General features: G+C 48.1%; 1 protein-coding gene across 1 annotated transcript; it reads left to right on the top strand.

The window, feature by feature from the left end:
- Positions 1 to 21562: 21562 nt before the first annotated feature.
- On the top strand, positions 21563 to 21874 carry LOC137364495 (histone H4-like). Its single transcript, XM_068027678.1, has one exon. The coding sequence runs from the start codon at positions 21563 to 21565 to the stop codon at positions 21872 to 21874; it is 312 nt and encodes a 103-aa protein (XP_067883779.1).
- The last annotated feature ends 295 nt before the right edge of the window (positions 21875 to 22169 follow it).

A 22169-nucleotide genomic window follows, 5' to 3' on the forward strand; every position in this document is an offset into this window, starting at 1 on the left:
AAGGGCCTGGTTGTATTCATGGCCTGTGTTGAGTTAACTGATCCCACTCAGTGTGGTAGGAGCCACACAGAACAGAATGGGCCCAGGCTCCTTCCTCAGCCTGAGGGATGATAATTGTTCTCACACGTTGTTGTACAGAGCCCCACACAGAACAGGGAAATCTCAGGCTCCATCCCAGGCCTGTGGTATTTTACTTCATCGCACCTGGTATGGTACGGAGTCCCCAGAGCAGGAAAGGTCCAGGTTCCATCTCCAGCCTATGCTGAATTAACTGATCTGACCTGGTTGGCACTGAACCGCAATCAGGGAAGGATGGGCCGAGGCTCCATGGCCTGTGGTGTGTTAGTTATTCTCATTTGGTGAGGTACTGAGCACCATATAGAGCAGGAAGGGCCTGTGCTCAGTGAGCTGATCTCACCTTGTGTCGTCCTGCGACCCACACACAGAGCAGGACGGGCCGAGGCCTAATCCTCGGCCAGTGTTCAATTAGCTGATCTCATCCAAAAGATTTTGAAAAGGTTCCACACAAGAGGCTTCTCTATAAGATTAAAGTCCCTGGTATCAGTGGTAATATATTGATCTGGATTGGGAACTGACTGGCAGGACGTAGGCAGAAAGTAGTTACAGATGGATCTGGATCTGTTTGGAGACCAGTTACCAGTGGTGTCCCACAGGAATCGGTGTTGGGTCTGTTGCTCTTTACTATTTTTATTAATGATCTGGATGTAGGTGGAGGGGGCACCATCTGTAGATTTACAGATGATTTGAAGATCTGTGCGAGTGTTCAGACTGTAGACGATGCTCGACTGTTTCAGGCTGATCTTAATGTGTTGGGAGATTGGGTTCATGACTGGTAAATGATGTTTAATTTGGGTAAGTGCAGTGTTATTCATGTGGACAGGGTGAATGCTCAACATTCATACACACTTCAGGGAAAACATTAAAGTAGGTGGAAAAAAGAAAATAATTTTGAGCAGAGATCTGGATGTTCTAGTGCACAGATCTCTAAAGGTACAGCAGCAATGTTGTGAAGTGACAGTTGGAGCAAATAGAGGGTTGTGCTGCATTCAGAGGACAATTGAGCATAAAATGAGGCATATTCTTTCATGGGATGTGAGTGACACTGGCAAGGCCAGAATTTGTTATCCATCCCTAATTGTCCTTGACAAGGTGGCAGTGAGCTCCCTTCTCGAATTGCTGCACTCCATGTGGTGTAGGTACACCCACAGTGCTTTTAGGAAGGGAGATCCAGGATTTTGACCCAACATCAGTGAATGAACAGCGATATATTTGCAGATCAGATGGTGTGTGACTTGGAGGGGAGCTTGCACATGGTGGTGTTTCCATACATCTGCAGCCCTTGTCCTTCAAGGTGGTGGAGGTCTTCGGTTTGGAAGGTGCTGTCTGCGGAGCCTTGGTGAGTTGCAGCAGTGCATCTGGTCGATGGTACACACTACTGCCACTGTACGTCAGTGGTGAAGGGAGTGAATGTTTAAGGTGGTGAATGGGGTGACAATCAAGGTGGCTGCTTTGTCCTGAACAGTGTCGAGGTCCTAGAGTATTGTTGGTGCTGCACTCATCCTGGTTTGTGCCTTGCAGATGGTTGACAAGTTTTGGAGAGTCAAAAATCACAAAATTATTGCAGTGCAGAAGGAGGCCATTCGGCCCATTGTGTCTGCATAGAATCATAGAACATAGAAAGTTTACAGCACAGGCAGGCCAAAAAACGAGCCACCCAGCTGAATCCCATTGTCCAGCATTTGGACCGTAGCCCTGCAGGTTCAGGTACTTGAGGTGCACATCCAGACTCCTTTTAAATGAGTTGAGGGTTTTTGCCTTCCAGGCAGTGAGTTCCAGACTCCCACAGCCCTCTGGGTGAATAAACCTTTCCTCATCTCCCCTCTAATTGTTCAACACATCACTTTAAATCTATGCCCCCTAGTCACTGACCTCCCTACTAAGGTAAATAGACCCTTCCCATCCATTCTATCCAGACCCCTCACAATTTTGTACATTTCAATCAAATCTCCCCTCAGCCTCTTCTATTCCAAGGAGAACAACCCCAGTCTATCCAATCTTTCCTCATAGCTGCATTTTTCCAGTCCTGGCAACATCCTCGTAAATCTCCTCTGTAACCTCTCTCGTGCAATTACATCCTTTCTGTAATGAGGTGACCAGAACTGCACACAGAACTGAAGTTGTGGCCTAACTAATGATTGATACAGTTCCAGCATAACCTCCCTGCTCTTATATTCTATACATCGGCTAATAAAGGAAAAGATCCATAAGACTTCTTAACCAACTTATCAACCTATCCTGCTACTTTCAGGGATTTGTGGACATTCACTTCAAGGTCCCTCACTTCCTCTACACCTCTCAGTATTCTCCCATTAATTGTGTATTCCTTTGCTGTGTTTGACCTCACCAAAGGCATCACCTCACATTTCTCCAAGTTGAATTCCATTTGCCACTTTTCTGCTCACCTGACCAGTCCATTTTTCCAGCTCTCCTAATGAGCATTTCACCTAGTGCCTTGAGCTGAGTTACTCATCACAGAATTCCCACTATCTGATTTACCCTTGTAGCCAGTGTATTTACATGAATAGTCCAGTTCAGCTTCTGTCAATGGGAACCCCCAGGATGTTGATGGTGGGGGGATTCAGCGATGGTAATGCTGTTGAACGTCAAAGGGAAATGGTTACATGCTCTCTTGTTGGAGATGGTCATTGCCTGGTACTTATGTGGTGTGAATGTTACTTGCCACTTAGCAGCCCAAGTCTGAATGTTGTCCAGGTCTTGCTGCTTCTGGACACGGACTCCTTCAGTATCTGAGATGTCCCGAATTTGTCCTTTTATGAAACATTGGTCAGGACTCACTTGGAATATTGCATCCAGTCTTGGTCTCCTCACATGATGGGTGATATTGAGGCTTTGGAAAGGGTACAGGGGAGAGACATTCGACTAATTCCCAGTATAAGACATCTTGGTTATCAAGTTAGACTAAAAGAGTTGGGACCCTACACTTTCGAGAAACCTAGACTGAGGGGTGATCCGATTGAGGTTAATAAATAATGAAGGGTCCAATTTAGCATGGGAGAGGTTTCATAACTTTATATTGTAAAAGGCCAAATGGCACCCGGATCACATTAAATTTCATTTTCAGTGGTGGGTTAATGTACCAGGGTGGCCGAGTGGTTAAGGCGTTGGACTTAGTGTCTGCGTGGGTTCAAACCCCACTCCTGCTATCTGTGCTTACAAAATGTTACTTATTCTTTCCCTGACTTTTGCCTTGCACCATCATCTCTTCTGTCATTTCATCACTCTTGCCTTCCAACTGATCACAGCTTCCTCTTATTTGATCTGCCTCAGCACCGTTCCTTGGCTCTGCACTTGCTTATAAACTGGTAAATCTTTAACTTAATCTCCTCTGTACCCTGACAATGACCTTCTCATCCTTCCTGGATTGTGGTTCCTCACAGGATCCGCTGCCTCTCCGACTCCCCTCCAGGTAACTGAAGGCCCTGAGCCTTGGTCTCGCTTTATACGCTAGCTGGTAGTTGATTCCTTGCAGGTCTGCCACCGCTCAGGAGAAGCTCAAGACCCAGATCAAGCAAAGTATCAAGAGGAATGTGAACAATGGCTCCCTGGTGCAGAGCAAGGGACAGGGAGCCTCCGCCTCCTTCAACATCAGCAAGAAGGAAAACCCAGGAAAAAGTGGGAAAGAAGGTGAAGAAACCAGCAGACAAGAAATCTTTAGTGAAGAAACCAGCAGACAAGAAATCTTTAGTGAAGAAACCAGCAGACAAGAAAGTGACAACAAAGAAAGTAACAGCCAAGAAAACGAGCAGCAAGGCGGCGGCAATGCCAAATAAGGCGGTGAAGAAAGCAACGCTTCAGAAAACGTCTCCTGCGAAGAAGGTCAAAAAAGGCAAGAATGCGGCGGGCGGAAAGGCGCTGAAGAAAGTGCAGACATGGAAGAGCAAGGTCAAGCCGAAAGCAGCGAAGGCTCAGAAAGGGTCTGGAAAGAAGTGAAAGAGCGCGGGAAACTTGTAAACATCTGAACACAAAGGCTCTTCTCAGAGCCACCCACATCTCTCAGGAAAGAGCTGATCCCCTGATCAAATGATCCCTGTCCCGGCCCCGTCTGCAGATTCCACATGGAAATGATTTGGAGTAAATCGAGGATCCCTGGTGACTCCCTGACATCCCCTCCACCCAGCCCTTTCCCCACTCTCTGTAATAAAACAGAAGGATGTCCGGCCCTCACTCTAACTGGAGATGTGTTCGGTGCAGTCTCAGTTCACAAATTCAGGGGGTGAGTTTGTGACACAGTAACACTGGCGGAGAAACTCCACCTCACAACTCAAACCCCAACACCTGAGTTTCTCCAATTCAGATGGAGTCGGGTGACAACAGGAGCTGGGATAGGCTGTGATCGGGAATGTTAGGAATGGATTTGTTCAGGGAGGAATGTACCTGGAATCTCCGAATATAATATTTCCTTATTTCCCCAGATGACACATTCTGCAGTGAGAGTGAAAAGTCTCTTCACTGCTTCACATTTACTAATTGTTTGGTTCCTGATGAATAATGAGTCAGAGAGTAATGACAGGATCTGAAGCTTCTCTCACACCAGCCCTTGTGATGTGTGAAGTGTCCAATGTATGAAGCTGCTGCCAGGGTTTGTCAATCTGAACAGTTTCAGCTCAGTTACTGGGAGCCTGGAATCCCCGCAGTTTGACTCTGTCTCTGATTGGTCATCCTGTTCTCAATCCAATTCTTAACCAATCGGAGTGTCACATAAATTAAATAGAAGTTCTCATTGGCTGAAATTTTCCAATTGGAAAAAGCCCGGCAATTCCAGAGCAGGAAGGAATTGAAGTGATGGAAAATTTCAATTTTCAGGCAACAATTTTGTGATCTCTCATTTTATGTTCTGTTTTACTGTATTTTCCATCATAAAATCCTGGTGCTATTTTAGGAATGATTTTCATTTGTCAATCTGTTAACTGTAAGCGGCGGGAGGAAGGTCCGGTTCAGCAATTTAAAACGGGACAAATATCAGCTTCCACTCTGTAAAAGGAACGAATACAGAGCGAAGTTGGGTGTGACAAGATCGCAGGAAAGTTGTGCCCTGAGACAAGGTGTATGTTGACAGGATAGCTGCTTTCTTTTGCACAAAATGTATTTTATTCATAAAATTTGTGCAATTACATTGCAAAGCAGTTCAAATTTAATATTACATAATGTACAATACTGATCAGTTTCATTCAATAATGTACATGAGGTATCTCACTATCCCTGCCTGCACAGGTTATATTTACAGTATTTACATTACACATCAAACATTCTCTGGTGCAAACAGCCTGAGGGGTTTTACACGGGTTCCAGCCCCTCACTGTACTATGGCCTGAGACTGTAGCCTTTCCCATTGAGACGCCATGGTGGCTTCCCCAAGCTTTAATGTGTCCCACAGCACACAGTCCTTTTTTTTCACTGAACTGGAGGCATTTGCGAGCAGCGGTGAAGAGCCAAGAGAGAGAAAAATTGACATAAAAACAAAATACTGCGGATGCTGGAAATCTGAAATAAAAACAAGAAATGCTGGAAATGCTCAGCAGGTCTGGTGGCATCTGTGGAGAGAGAAACAGATTTAATGTTTCTGGTCAGTGACCCTTGGACATAATCAAGAAGTTTGCAGATGACATGAAAATTGGCCGGTTGGTTGATAGTGAGGAGAATAACTGTATACTGCAAGAAGATATCAATAGACTGGTCGAGACTGGTCAGGTGGGCAGAAAAGTGGCAAATGGAATTCAAATTGGACACTTAAAAGGTTAAAAAAAGAAAAGGAACACATGATTAATGGGAGGACACTGAACGGTGTGGAGTAATTGAGGGACATTGGAGTGAATGTCCACAGATCCCTGAAGGTAGCAGGACAGGTCAATAAGGTGGATCAGCAGGTATATGGAATCCTTTCCTTTTATTAGCTGAGGTATAGAATATAAGGGTGACCTGGATGTCCTTTTCAATAAGTCACTGAAATCTAGCATGCAATTAAGAAGGCTAATAGTTTGTTAGCCTTTATCGCAAGAGGATTTGAGCACAGGAGCAGTGAATTCTTTCTTCAGTTTTATAGAACCGTGGTTAGACTGCACTTGCTTCCCTTACCTCAGGAAGAATATTATTGCCATAGAAGGAGTTCATCGAAGGTTCATCAGACTTGTTCCCAGCTTAGTGGAACTATCCGAGGAAGAGAGACTGGGGCTGTATTCTCTAGAGTTTCAGAGAATGAGAAGTGATCTCATTGAAACCAACAAAATACTTAAAGGATAGACAGGGTAGATGCAGCCAAGATGTTTCCCCTGGTTGGGGAGTCTAGATCCATGTGACACCATTTCAAAATAAGGGGGAAGCCACACTGGATAGAGGTGAGGAGAAATTTCTTTACTCAGAGATTGTGAATCTTTGGAATTCTCTATGCCAGAGGGCTGTGGAAGCTCAGTCATTAAGTATGTTTAAAGCAGAGACTGACAGATTTCTAAATACAAATGACATAAGGGAATATGAGGAAAGTGTGGGGAAAAGTATATTGAAGTGGATGATCAGCCATGATTACATTAAATGGCGGGGCAGGCTCAATGGGCTGAATGGCCGACTCCTGCTCCTATGTTGCTATGTTCCTAACTCCACATGATCAGCGAGGCACAGCCTCAGGAAGACTTGGCGTGTAGTGAAAACAGATATCACTGCTTCTGATCTTCACCAGAACACAGAGTGAGATGCAACATTGATCATCAAACAGACTGTGAGAGAATACAACAGAATAAAACACATGGAGAGACACTGTGGAATAACAGATAGATTTGATTGGAATGTTGAATTTTGATTGGAATGGATAAAGCACCAGAAACAGCAGATTAACTTGGGATTCTCATCATTATATTGATCTGGGACAGAAAAGAGAAACTGGAAGAAGGAAGAAAAGAAAGGATGGAACTGTTCACTTTTTTTCAGCTTTTTCACTCGCCCATCAAAGCTGGATAAAAAAAGTTGCAAATAACAGAGAATTTCACCAAAAAGGGAGATTAAATGCTGTCGAAACCTTGGATCGAAGGAGACCCCAACAGATCACCTGTTTAACTGTCTCCTCACTGGGGGATTTCAATCAGTGAGCAATATTATTCTCTATTTCTTTTTGGTAAATGAAACTAGAACTGCCACTCAGAGTTAATATCTGTGTTCTGACTCCTGAATAATAAAATTGTGAGTTTCTCGATATGTTTTGCTGAAAGAACTAAGAACTCTTTTCTAATTTACACACTACTATATACACACTCATCAAGCCTCCTAAGCTGGCATCCTTGGTGCTGCTCTCTCTTCTCCCAAACCTCATCTCATGTTACATCATCACTCTGACAGTGGGAGGGGTTGATTCCCCCATCATAGTAATTAGTCCTTTACATCCTTATACTACACTGTCAGTCAAAAAAAATGGTTGGAGGGAACTTCATTTATCGAAATGCCAACAGCTGCCAGTTGTCAATCAACTTAACCCATCACAGAGAGAGAGAGACTGTCAGAGAACTTCCTGCTTACAGTCCTGACCCTGTCACACTCAGCAGCTGCTCACCCAGACCCCACTCTCATCAACACTGAACATTGTTACCGAGACCCTTCAAATACTGTTTCTAAAAGGCAGAAAAGGTCAAAGTTCATCACAGCTGTATTGAATAGAACAAAATTTAATATTGTCAGGCAAATCCCCCACCTGCCAAGAATGCGGCACACATTATTTTGTCATATGAACATTAAAAGTTTAAAAATTGCAATCTCTTACTGGAAATATATTTCCATGGTAACAGACAATGTTGAACTAATGGGGGATCCAGCAGTGGTCTTCCAATACACAAATGTTTTAGTCACATGGCTAGCTGGCTGGTGCAGAGAGATTTGAGCCTCCAACAAGGGATGCAAAGAGACTGTTCCATATAAGGTTCTGAATCTAATTCTGAACTATTTACTATGATGGGGGATCAGTTCTGAAGAAGGGTCATTGACCTGAAATGTTAACTCTGCTTCTCTCTCCACAGCTGCTGCCAAAAGAGATGCAGCGGTTTTTGTCGAGATTCATGCCAAGCAGCTCTGTAACACAGGAGTCTGTGCTCTACGGGCTGTTCGCAGGGACGCACACCAAGACAAACATCAACTGCTGCTGGAGGACTATCAGTTTGGTGAAAGACGCCCTTTGGTCTGCCCGAAACATGCTGGTCTTCCAGCGCAAAGAGTTGTCCACGACCGAAAGTTGCAGACTGGCTCATTCCAAGGTCCAGGACTACGTGCTGAGGGACGCACTAAAGCTTGGGTCAGCCACAGCAAAGGCTCAATGGGGAAAGACCACTGTGTAAGGTCCCCCCACCAAGCTGAACTGAGGAGCTTGATCCATGGGAAACCCCTCTAACTGTATCGGGAAAATTTTGTCTGCTGTAAAATGTAAAAATGTATCTAGCACGACAAATATGAAACGGAAGGATTGTGAGGCAACTCATGATTGTATTGAAGCAAACGGACCTCCTTTGCACTGTTTGTAATTTTTGACATGGTGCTGTTTGAAACTGTTTTGTAATGTATTGTGGCTAATATCAAGTGCAGTATCTGTTCTTATCAGTGCTTATTTGATTGAGAAGAGACCATGATCATTGCCTTTTGATCCTGGGGAAGCTTTGAGTAAAATGGCTATAACCAATTTTCGAGCTTCGGGCCAGGGAGTGCGCAACACCGTTCGGGTGGTCGTGAAGGACAAGGAAGGAGATGCACCGGTCGACCGCACCATCTTCATCAAGAAAATTCTCTTCGATTGCTGCGGATTTCAAGCGACGGACGTCTTCTGCCTGCAGGATTTCCCCAGCAGTGGATACTTCGATGTGACGTTCCGGAACGTGGCGGGATGCATCAAGTTCCTGAAGGCGTTCAAGGTGAAAGGGGACCGGGCGCCACTGTCGATCCTCATAGCGGAGCCGCTCTTCACGCTTCCGTCACAACGGTACCGGGTGGTGACGATTCACCTCTACAACCCCCATGTTCCGGTGGTGGATGTACTCACCTTTCTCGCCAGGTACGTCGAGGTGGCCGGCAGCAGCACTGATGTCAAGGACCCCTTTGGGATCTGGACCAGCAAGCGGCAGGTCAAGGTGACCTTGAAGGTAGATCCCAGTGGAGCCATCATCCACCCTCCCTCCAGCTTCGCTATCGGGGGAAGTCGAGGCTTCTTGGTCTACGCTGGGCAGCTCAGAGTTTGCCGCACCTGTGGCAAATCTGGTCACATGGCAGCCAACTCCAGCACGGTTGTTTGCAAGAACTGCAAGGAGGAAGGCCATCAGAGCAAGGACTGTAAGCAGACTAAGCGTTGCAACTTGTGCGGTGCGGCAGGCCATCTCTACAAGACCTGCCCCAAACGTTGTCTCAGCTATGCTCAGGCGGCAATGTCCAAGGAATGGCCGGGCGAAGGTTCGACGAAGGCGTCCGCTGTTCGAAAGGAGACGAGCAACCTTCTCCGCAGTGAGGCACTTCAACCTGAGAAGGAAGGGGAGGCGTCTACCCAGCGCCCGGAAACCCCTCCTCCACAGACAGAATCGATGGAGGAGGAGGCAGCAGATGGACAAACAGGTCAGTGGCAAGTGGTCCAGAGGAAAACCACAAAGAAAAAACATCCCAAAGCCACCACCCAAACCAGTGGCAAGAGGAGGCTCTCTTCTGAATCAGACTGCAACAACTCCTCTTCACTGGACGGGGAAATGCTGGAACGACAGCCCTTTCAAAAGAGGCTGCAGAACTCCGAGATGGATGATAAAGCATCCCAGCCCCCGGGCACTGGAAGCTGTGATGGGCCCGGCGTGCCCCAACCCCAATTCCCCACACGTAACGACGTGGCCAACGCATCTCAGCTCCGGGACACCGGGAGCAAAGACACGTCTGGCGCACCTGAGCTCCGGGAGACCGGGAGCTGTGATGTTTTCGAGGAGGAACAGATGGAAGCAGCTGAGGACAACCCAATGCTCTCTGCCTACAAGACCCCCCCGATGTCACCCGAGCGGCACAAACCCTGCATGAAAAATCAGGAGGGGTTTCTGAGCCCAACCAACGTGAAACTGCTTGCGCACACGATGGGTATGCAGGAACATACCGAAGGACTGGGAATAGCGAGGACAAATGGTATGGGAAGCAACAACTAATTTGTAGTAAAAAATGGGTATAAGAATTGCTTCCATTAATGTGCGTAGCATTAAATCGACTACGTGATGTGTTTCAACCTTGGATTACCTTGCCAAGGTCAAAGCTGACATACTGTTTCTGCAGGAGTGTGGAATACCACACCTCAGCACCTACAGGCAGTGGTCGCGATGGTGGTCCCACGGGCCATCGATCTGTTCGGGGGGTAATGACTGCCGTTCCTCCGGCCTGGGTATTCTGCTGCGGGGAGGTAACTTCACCATCTCCGAAGTTAAGGAGGTGGTGGGCGGCCGCCTCCTCGTAGCAGACATGATGTACAACAACGCTCCACTCCAGTTGATCAACGTGTATGCCCCGGTGCAACGCAGCGAGCGGCTGACCGTCTTCCAGCAGCTCCCACTGCTGCTGGCGACGTCCAGGCCGGTCATCCTAGGCGGTGACTTCAACTGCATCATCGATGCGGCTGGACGATCCGGCAGTGACGACAGCAAACTTGACGCCCCGTCCAGATTCCTAATAGAAACAGTTAAGGATGCCAAACTGCACGACGTCTTCAGCAAACCTGCAGACGGAGCGCAGCGCAGATACACATGGTCAAGATCGAACGGGTCTGCCCGTTCCAGGATTGACTTCCTGTTTGTGTCCCGTGCTGTCACGGTCGGATCCACCGACGTCAAGCCGGCGTTCTTCTCCGACCACTGCCTCTTACTGGCCGACTGTCACTTACAGGACGACCAGCGGGTTGGCAGAGGGACGTGGAAGCTCAATGCGACACTGCTGACCCCAGAGAACGTTGAGGAACTCAAAAGGGATTACAATGGTTGGAGAACCGTGAAACCCCTCTTTGAGTCTCCAGTTCACTGGTGGGAAGCGATTAAGGAGAAGATCAAGAGGTTCTTCATCCACAAAGGTGTTCAGAAGGCGAGAGAGAGACAGAGGGAACTGTCCCGACTCCAGAAAATTATGCAAAATCTACTCCGGTTGCAGTCAATGGGGGTCGAGGTCAAGGAGGACCTCCAAGAGGTGAAGAGCCAGCAGGCCTCGCTCTTCGCCAAGGAGGCCTCCAAGATCATCTTCCGGTCCAGAGTCCGCTCCATCGAGCAGGATGAGACGTGCTCGCGTTACTTCTTCCAAAAGGTACACAGAGAGAGCTCTGTTATCAGCAGCCTGAAGGAAGAAGATGGCTCGGTAACGTCTTCGCAGCCCGACATACTCAGGATCAGCAAATCCTTTTATGCTGGGCTGCATGACGCGAAGCCCACAGACAGCAGAGCCTCCCAGTCCTTCCTGTCATCTATCACAGAGGTCTTAGATGACAGCAGGAGGGAGGGACTGGACAAGCCGCTAACTCTGGACGAGCTGACAAAGGCCGTCGAGTCTTTCGAGACGAGTAAAACTCCCGGGAGCGACGGCTTCCCGGTCGAGTTGTACTCGGCCCTGTGGGATTGGGTCAGCCCAGACCTGCTGGAAGTATACGAGAGTATGCTCCTGGCCGGCAGCAAGTCAGAATCCATGAGAAAAGGCATCATCACCCTCATTTACAAGCAGAAGGGGGAGAGGGCAGAAATCAGAAATTGGCGGCCCATCTCACTGCTTAATGTTGATTACAAGATTCTGTCCAAAGTCATAGCCAGTCGAGTCAAGTCTGCTCTGGAGTTGGTGATTCACCCCGATCAGACCTGTACTGTACACGGCAGGAAGATCTCTGATAGTCTCGCGCTACTCAGGGATACGATCGCCTACGTACGGGACAGGAGGGTGGACACCTGCCTCATCAGCCTGGACCAGGAGAAGGCTTTTGACAGGATATCGCACACCTACATGATGGACGTGCTTTCCAAAATGGGGTTTGGGGAGGGAATCTGCAATTGGATCCAACTGCTCTGCACAAACATCAGTAGCGCAGTGTCAATCAACGGGTGGGAATCTGAAAGTTTCCCGATCAAATCTGGAGTCAGACAGGGCTGTCCTCTGTCCCCGGTCTTGTTTGTTTGCTGTATTGAACCCTTTGTTGAGTCTATTAGGAAGGATGCGAGCATAAGAGGGGTGACAATCCCAGGCAGCGGAGGCACTCAGGTCAAAACCTCCCTGTACATGGATGACGTCGCCGTCTTCTGCTCGGATCCGCTGTCCGTGCGCAGACTGATGAGCATCTGCGAACAGTTCGAACTGGCCTCGGGAGCCAAAGTTAACCACGGCAAGAGCGAGGCCATGTTCTTTGGGAACTGGGCTGACCGATCCTTTGTCCCCTTCACCGTCAGGTCAGATTACCTGAAGGTGCTGGGGATATGGTTCGGAAGGGCCGGGGCGTGCACCAAAACATGGGAGGAGCGAGTAGCCAAGGTACGACAAAAGTTGGGCATGTGGGGGCAGCGATCTCTCTCCATTGTGGGTAAGAACCTGGTCATCAGGTGCGAGGCGCTCACGTTGTTGCTCGACGTGGCGCAGGTCTGGCCCATACCCTACTCCTGCGCCGTGGCAGTCACCCGAGCCATTTTCCGCTTTGTCTGGGGATCTAAAATGGACCGGGTCCGGAGGGACACGATGTTCAAATCTCTGGACATGGGCGGGAAAAATGTACCCAACGTGGCCCTCATCCTGATGACCACCTTCGTGTGTGGCTGCATCAAGCTATGTGTAGATCCCCAGTACGCAAACTCCAAGTGTCACTACGTGCTGAGGTTCTATCTGTCCCCGGTGTTGCGAAGGATGGGCCTGGTCACATTGCCGCGGAACGCACCATGCAGTTGGGCGGCGCCGTACCACCTATCCTTCGTGGAGCAGTTTCTGCGGAAAAACACCTTTGACCACCGGTCCATCAGGCAGTGGTCTGCACGGAATGTCCTCAATGCCCTACGGGAAAAGGAAACGGTGGATCCTGTCGGATGGTTCCCCGAGCAGACCGTCAAAGTCATTTGGCGGAATGCCTCATCACCAGAACTTTCAAACAAGCACCAAGACGTAGCGTGGCTGGTGGTGAGAAGAGCCTTCCCCGTCAGATCCTTCATGCACACCCGAAGTCTCGCCCCCTCCGCACAGTGCCCCCGCGTTGGCTGTGGTGGGGAAGAGACGGTCGCCCACCTCCTCCTGGAATGTGCCTTTGCAAAGCAGGTGTGGAAAGAGATGCAGTGGTTTTTGTCAAGGTTCATCCCAAGCAGCTCTGTAACACAGGAGTCTGTGCTCTACGGGCTGTTCCCAGGGACGCACACCGAGACAAACATCAACTGCTGCTGGAGGACTATCAATTCGGTGAAAGACGCCCTTTGGTCTGCCCGAAACTTGCTGGTCTTCCAGCGCAAAGAGTTGTCCACGACCGAATGTTGCAGACTGGCACATTCCAAGGTCCAGGACTACGTGCTGAGGGACGCACTAAAGCTTGGGGCAGCTGCAGCAAAGGCTCAATGGGGAAAGACCACAGTGTAAGGTTCCCCCACCAAGCTGGACTGAGGGGCTGGATCAATGGGAAACCCCTCGAACTGTATCGTTAATATTCTCAATTGCTGTAAATGTAAAACTGTAATTGACATGACAATTGTGAAACGGAAGGGTTGGGAAGAAACAGATGACAGTATTGAAGGAAACTGATCTCCCTTGCAATGTTTGTATTTTTTGGTGCTGTTTGGAAACTGTTTGGCAATGTAATTTTTAAAGATTTTTATGAATACAGTATATTTTGGAAAAAAAAAGTAATGTATTTTTTACAGATTTTTATGAATAAAGTATATTTTGGAAAAAAAAATCTCCAGCATTTCTTGTGTTTATTTTTGTTCCATATAAGGAACTAGTCACCTGATTAACCTGCCGTGCACCCTGGGAGCTTTTTGACTTTGTGTAACCAAACGATACTTGGTTGAAATTGATCGAAAAGTGAGAAATGTCCATGTGGATCACATGATCTCAGCAAGGGCTGAACCAAAACATGAGCACGATCTGCTTGATCACGAGCTCATGCCAGGATTTGAACCAGTTCAGGTTCAGTGACTGAAATTTCGATTTCTGAGAAAGAAACAATGTCTTCTTTAAATACTGAACCAAAACCAAGCAATCCAAAACCTGACTCAACACCGAAACCCGTAAGATCAGAAAGACGTTGTAAACCAGTTATTAAACTTGATTTGTCGATAAAGTTCATTGAAGAGAAACAAAAAGAAAAATACTTTTCTTTTGAAGTGGGAAGTACTGTAATGTATTTATATATTATGTTGATGAGGTGATGATGCAAAGACATAAATAAACACTTGCTTGAACTGGCCATGCTTGGTGCCCATTTTCTCTGAGTGTGCCACCAGAATATATTACAACAAACAGCTTTCTGATCTGAAGTCTGATGTGCTCCTGCTGTGACACCAGATGATGATCCTTTCTTTATCTGGAGTATTTGAGACACTGATTCATAAATTCTAACTTGGTGACACATGAAGGTTTTCAACTCCCCCAAGTCTCACCCCCTCCACACCACCCCATGAGAGAGCTATGAGAAGCAGCATTCCCTGTCAGTGCCCAGATCACACTCACTTCTGCTTCCTGCTGCCAGTGATTTACAACAAACCCAATTACAGAGATCGGGCACAAAGAATCATCATGGAAAGAGACATGGGCTTCAAATCCAAAGCTGAAAGGACAGGATCAGAGGAACAGCTGTTGTTCTGCGATGTGGACTTTGGTCAGAGCTGGAAACAAGCAGTTCCACAAGAAAGGGGAGAACCAGTAAATTAGAGTTGGGCCTTTCAGGAATTCTGCCAGGAAACACTCTTTCCCGCAAAGGACAGTGTGAGTCTGGAACTCTCCCGCTTAATAGCGGATAAACCTGAGGGTCAATTGACAACTTCAAACCTGAAATTGAGAGATTTTTAATCCAGAGAGGTTATGAGGGTTTGTGGAATCAGAGCAGAGAGCTGGAGTTAAGATACAGCTGAGTCAGGATCTACTTGAAAGGTGCAACAGGCTTGAGGAGCTGAATGGCCAAGCCCCATTTCAATGTTCCTGTGACTGCAACGGGACAGAAACAGAAAGAGCTGCAAACATACGTCGCATTTTACTCATATTTCACAGCAAACATATCTGCAGCCAGGAGCTGAAAGGGGAGAGATGACCCCTCGATGACCTGAGAATAAGTACAGAATGGCCTCCTTCAATACTGGTGATTTTATCAGGATAAGACGCTGAACATTAGAAATTAATCCAATGGGAATCGCCACCCTCCGCCTCCATGAATTGGCCATTCTAATGCTGGGATAGGGGATGTGGGTGTCTGGTTTGGGCAGAGGGTTGGCTGTGGTACCACGAACGCTCCCTCTCCACCTCCTCGCTCCATGACCCCACACCGTTTCCCATCCCCTTCCCCTCTCCACGGGCCCCCGGCAGCATCTGATCCACAGACGCTTTCCAGCAGACATCACAGAAGAGTGATCGGAATCTTGGTACTCTCTTTCCATTTTCCCTGTCCCACCCATGGCCAATGAGGCTCCTCTCCTCCCACCCACCCTGAGAGCAATTAACCCACCTTTTACATAAATTTAAACTGGAAAAGTGTCTTGTAAAGAGAAATAGCAGAGGGGAGGCTGTACCCCATCAGAGAGGATTGTGTTCCTGAATCCCCAACTCTTTTTGTCATGTTTCCATTCAATGTACACATCCTCTCCTTGGTCTGTCCCTGGAGACCTGTCATATCACATTTCTCTCCAGAAAATTTCTAAAGATGTTTTCCCCATCCCTCCAGGATAGGCCTGGAGTCCCCAGCACTCCCTCCATTCTAGTACTTTCTGAAATACTACCCATGCTATTTGATAGTTAAGAGAGACAGAGGGGAACGAGGCAAATCAAGCATGGCTGAGCCTTTAGTGTTGACAAACAGGGCTCCATTTCCTGAACCAGTGCCACAGCTTTCAGAATAGAAGGAGCCTATACAAACCTGATGGGTTCCACTTAAACAAAAGATCTGGAGATGCTGACAGTCAGAACAGATAAAATGTGGAGGAGTGTTTGAAGCAGATGCTGTGTTGTTACTGTAGTTCTACTATGGAATTATTTGAAGGAGATGATTCTGAATGTAATGGATCAACGTGGACCCGTCCAAGGCAAAGGTTCCAAACTTCCTTGTGGTCCAGCCTGGTTGAATGAAACTGAAGAAAACAAATCACTCAGAAGTGGAAAAGAAATATAAGGCCATGAAAGCACAGAATTCAGATGGATGCAATACCAGATGGTATGGCAAGAGTGTAAAACAGCAACAGACTGGTGAATAAAACTTTCCCATTGAATGAGACAAGAGAAGAGAAAGGTAATAATCGAGTCAGGTGAGTTGTGAAACTATTCACATTCCACCTTGATCTGAATAGGACTGTTGAAGGGAGTGATTGAGAAGAATAGAGGAGAAATGAAAAGGAAGGAGAAATAAACACAAGGTCTTTTTATTTTAGATTGACAGACTGTAAAGTACGGGTGTCGGAAGATATAGCGTGAAGTTGGTTGTGACAAGATCACAGGCAAGTTGTGCTTAGAGCTGTGCCCTGAGACAAGGTGTGTGTTGACAGGAAAGCTGCTTTCTTTTGCACAAAATGTATTTTATTCATAAAATTTGTGGAAGTACATTGCAAAGCAGGCCAAATTTGATATTACATAAGATGCAATACAGATCAATTTCTTTCACTACAGTACATGAGGTATCTCACTATATCTGTCTGCACAGGTTATATTTACAGTAATTAAATTATACATCAAACATTCTCTGGTGCATACAGCCCAAGGGGTTTTACATGGGTTCCAGTCCCTCACTGCACAATGGCCTTCTTTGGCCTCCTTGTCTCGAGAGGCAATCGGTAAGCGCCTGGAAGTGGTCAGTGGTTTTTGAAACAGCACCTGAAGTGGCTTTAAAGGCCAATTCTAGAGTGACAGACTCTTCCACAGGTGCTGCAGATAAAATTGGTTGTCGGGGCTGTTACACAGTTGGTTCGCTCCTTGCGCTTCTGTCTTTTTTCCTGCCAACAGCTAAGTCTCTTCAACTCACCAAACTTCAGCCCCGCCTTTATGGCTGTCCGTCAGCTCAGGCGAACACTGGTAACTGATTCCCACGACTTGTGGTCAATGTCACAGGACTTCATGTCGCGTTTGCAGACGTCTTTAAAGCAGAGACATGGACGGCCGGTGGGTCTGATACCAGTGGCGAGCTCATTGCACAATGTGTCCTTGGGGATCCTGCCATCTTCCATGCAGCTCACATGGCCAATCCATCTCAAGCGCCGTTGGCTCAGTAGGGTGTATATGCTGGGGATGTTGGCCTCCTTGAGGACTTCTGCAATGGAGATACAGTCCTGCCACATGATGCCAAGGATTCTCCGGAGGCAGCAAAGATGGAATGACTTGAGACGTCGCTCTTGGCTGACATACATTGTCTTAGACTTCAGCCTTTCCCCGTTGAGACTCCATGCTGGCTTCCCCAAGCTTTAATGCGTCCAGCACATAGTCTTGGATGTTGCAATGTGCCAGTCTGCAACACTCGGTCATGGACAGCTCTTTGCACTGGAATACCTGTCCCACGGCTGGGCTCGTTCTCAATAGAGATCATTTCAAATGAACATTTCCTAAATCCACACATTCTCTCTCACAATAAAGAGAACAGGATGTCTGGCAGATTCAGTGTGAGACGGTAACACTGCCAGGTAAAGGCCGCTTTCCAACTCCAATCTTAACACAGGAGATTCCCCAAACAGCTGCAATAAGATGTTTGTAAACTGCTGGAAGCGGATGTGTATGGAAATGGTGATGTTACTGAGGAGGTTTCCTGTTATAGAATGGACTGCGTTTAGGTGGGAATATTACTGAGTGTTAATTGTAGCAGGATCATATTTAAATGCTCCGGCTTTCTGGAAAGCTTTGACTGTGAAGGCCGAGTCTGGAAGGGTTTGTGTGGAGAGATGGGTTTCGGTTCTACTGTTAATAAAGGGTTTGAAATTGGCAGCCCGGAGCAAACTGGAGGTGGAGCTGAAAGATGAGGGGCCGTTCTCTCTCTGTCTGTCACTCTGGGTGTCTCCTCCCCTCCCGCTCTCTGTTTAATCTTCACTCTGTCTCCTCCCCTCACTGCACTTCTCAGCCAGGTCCGGGCGGCCGCTATAAAAAGGAGCCTGAAGGATTCTGTTTCTCATATCCAGCAGTGAACTGAGTGAAGAATTATCATGTCAGGCAGAGGCTCGGATCCGCTGTCCGTGCGCAGACTGATGAGCATCTGCGACCAGTTCGAACTGGCCTCGGGAGCCAAAGTTAACCACGGCAAGAGCGAGGCCATGTTCTTTGGGAACTGGGCTGACCGATCCTTTGTCATCTTCACCGTCAGGTCAGATTACCTGAAGGTGCTGGGGATATGGTTCGGAAGGGCAGTTCCGTGCACCAAAATCTGGGAGGAGCGAGTAGCCAAGGTACAACAAAAGTTGAGCATGTGGGGGCAGCGATCTCTCTCCATTGTGGGTAAGAACCTGGTTATCAGGTGCGAGGCGATCACGTTGTTTAGTTTTAGTTTAGTTTAGTTCAGACATACAGCACTGAAACAGGCCCTTTGGCCCACCGAGTCTGTGCCGACCATCAACCACCCATTTTATACTAATCCTACACTAATTCCATATTCCTACCACATCCCCACCTGTCCCTATATTTCCCTTCCACTTACCTACACTTCTTCTCTTTTGGGCCTCCTTATCTCGAGAGACAATGGATACGCGCCTGGAGGTGGTCAGTGGTTTGTGAAGCAGCGCCTGGAGTGGCTATAAAGGCCAATTCTGGAGTAACAGGCTCTTCCACAGGTGCTGCAGAGAAATTTGTTTGTCGGGGCTGTTGCACAGTTGGCTCTCCCCTTGCGCCTCTGTCTTTTTTCCTGCCAACTACTAAGTCTCTTCGACTCGCCACAATTTAGCCCTGTCTTTATGGCTGCCCGCCAGCTCTGGCGAATGCTGGCAACTGACTCCCACGACTTGTGATCAATGTCACACGATTTCATGTCGCGTTTGCAGACGTCTTTATAGCGGAGACATGGACGGCCGGTGGGTCTGATACCAGTGGCAAGCTCGCTGTACAATGTGTCTTTGGGGATCCTGCCATCTTCCATGCGGCTCACATGGCCAAGCCATCTCAAGTGCCGCTGACTCAGTAGTGTGTATAAGCTGGGGGTGTTGGCCGCTTCAAGGACTTCTGTCTTGGAGATATAGTCCTGCCACCTGATGCCAAGTATTCTCCGAAGGCAGCGAAGATGGAATGAATTGAGACGTCGCTCTTGGCCGGCATACGTTGTCCAGGCCTCGCTGCCGTAGAGCAAGGTACTGAGGACACAGGCCTGATACATTCGGACTTTTGTGTTCCCTGTCAGTGCGCCATTTTCCCACACTCTCTTGGCCAGTCTGGACATAGCAGTGGAAGCTTGTTGATTTCTGCATCGAGAGACAGGTTACTGGTGATAGTTGAGCCTAGGTAGGTGAACTCTTGAACCACTTCCAGAGCGTGGTCGCCAATATTGATGGATGGAGCATTTCTGACGTCCTGCCCCATGATGTTCGTTTTCTTGAGGCTGATGGTTAGGCCAAATTCATTGCAGGCAGCCGCAAACCTGTCGATGAGACTCTGCAGGCACTCTTCAGTGTGAGATATTAATGCAGCATCGTCAGCAAAGAGGAGTTCTCAGATGAGGACTTTCCGTACTTTGGACTTCGCTCTTCGACGGGCAAGGTTGAACAACCTGCCCCCTGATCTTGTGTGGAGGAAAATTCCTGCTTCAGAGGATTTGAACGCATGTGAAAGCAGCAGGGAGAAGAAAATCCCAAAAAGTGTGGGTGCGAGAACACAGCCCTGTTTCACACCACTCAGGATAGGAAAGGACTCTTACCTACACTAGGGGCAATTTATAATGGCCAATTTACCTATCAACCTGCAAGTCTCTGGCATGTGGGAGGAAACCGGAGCACCCGGAGGAAACCCACGCAGACACAGCTAGAACATGCAAACTCCACACAGGCAGTACCCTGAATTGAAACCGGGTTGCTGGAGTTGTGAAGCTGCAGTGCTAACCACTGCGCCACTGTGCCGCCCTGTGCTGCTCTACGTGGCAAAGGTCTGGCCCATACCCCAGTCCTGCGCTGTGGCAGTCACCCGAGCCATTTTCCGCTTCATCTGGGGATCGAAAATGGACCGGAACCGAAGGGACACGATGTTCAAATCTCTGGACAATTGCGGGAAAAATGTACCCAACGTGGCCCTCATCCTGATGACCACCTTCGTGTGCGGCTGCATCAAGCTGTATGTAGATCTCCAGTACGCAAACTCCAAGTGTCACTACGTGCTGAGGTTCTATCTGTCCCTGGTGTTGCGAAGGATGGGCCTGGTCACATTGCCGCAGAACGCTCCATCAAGTTGGACTGTGCCGTACCACCTATCCTTCGTGGAGCAGTTTCTGCGGGAAAACACCTTTGACCACCGATCCATCAGGCAGTGGTCTGCACGGAATGTCCTCAAGGCCCTACGGGAAAAGGAGACGGGGGATCCTGTCGGATGGTTCCCCGAGCAGACCGCCAAAGTCATTTGGCAGAATGCCTCATCACCAGAACTTTCAAACAAGCACCAAGACGTAGCTTGGCTGGTGGTGAGAAGAGCCTTCCCCGTCAGATCCTTCATGCACACCCGAAGTCTCGCCCCTTCTGCACAATGCCCCCACGGTGGCTGTGGTGGGGAAGAGACGGTTGCCCACCTCCTCCTGGAATGTGTCTTTGCAAAGCAGATGTGGAAAGAGATGCAGTGGTTTTTGTCAAGGTTCATCCCAAGCAGCTCTGTAACACAGGGGTCTGTGCTCTCCGGGCTATTCCCAGGGACGCACACCGAGACAAACATCAACTGCTGCTGGAACACTATCAACTCGGTGAAAGACGTCCTTTGGTCTGCCCGAAGCTTGCTGGTCTTCCAGCGCAAAGAGTTGTCCACGACCGAATGTTGCAGACTGGCACATTCCAAGGTCCAGGACTACGTGCTGAGGGACGCACTAAAGCTTGGGGCAGCCGCAGCAAAGGCTCAATGTGGAAAGACCACTGTGTAAGGTCCCCCCACCAAGCTGAACGGAGGGGCTGGATCCATGGGAAACCCCTCGAACTGTATCGGGAAAACTTTTTGTGCTGTAAATGTAAAAATGTATATGGCATGACAATGAAATGGAAGGGTTGTGAGGCAACTCAAAATTGTATAGAAGGAAACGGATCACCTTTGCACTGTTGGTATTTTTTGACTTGATGCTGTTTTAAACTGTTTAGGAATGTAATTTTTACAGATTTTTAAGAATAAAGTATATTTTGGAAATAAAAAAATGTCAGGCAGAGGTAAAGGAGGCAAAGGACTGGGCAAAGGGGGAGCAAAGCCACACCGCAAAGTGCTTCATGAGAATATCCAGGGCATCACCAAACCAGCAATCCGCCGCCTGGCTCGCTGTGGCGGGGTCAAGCGGATCTCGGGTTTGATCTATGAGGAGACTCGTGGGGTGTTGAAGGTTTTCCTGGAGAATGTGATCAGGGATGCGGTCACCTACGCTGAGCACGCCAAGCGCAAGACGGTCACTGCCATGGATGTGGTGTACGCTCTGAAATGGCAGGGCCGCACTCTCTACGGATTCGGCGGTTGAACAACTCGACCCTTTCCTGCAAACACACAACAAAGGCTCTTCTAAGAGCCACCCACCGCCTCACAGAGAGAGCAGTGACCTGGAAACGGGAGATCGGATAGGCTGTTCAGAACTGTCTGGAATAAATCTGCGCTGTGTTCGGGTAGAAACTTGGAATCGCAGAGTTTGACATTTCAATTGCAGCAAGGATGTGCAGTGGATTTGATTTTCTAAACGGGCTGTGTAAACAGCGCCTGAGGCTCCACATTTAGTTATTTCCCCAGTCCACACATGCCCTCAGTGAAAAGCCACATCA

This window comes from Heterodontus francisci, unplaced genomic scaffold (assembly GCF_036365525.1).
Source record: "Heterodontus francisci isolate sHetFra1 unplaced genomic scaffold, sHetFra1.hap1 HAP1_SCAFFOLD_184, whole genome shotgun sequence".
NCBI lineage: Eukaryota > Metazoa > Chordata > Chondrichthyes > Heterodontiformes > Heterodontidae > Heterodontus > Heterodontus francisci.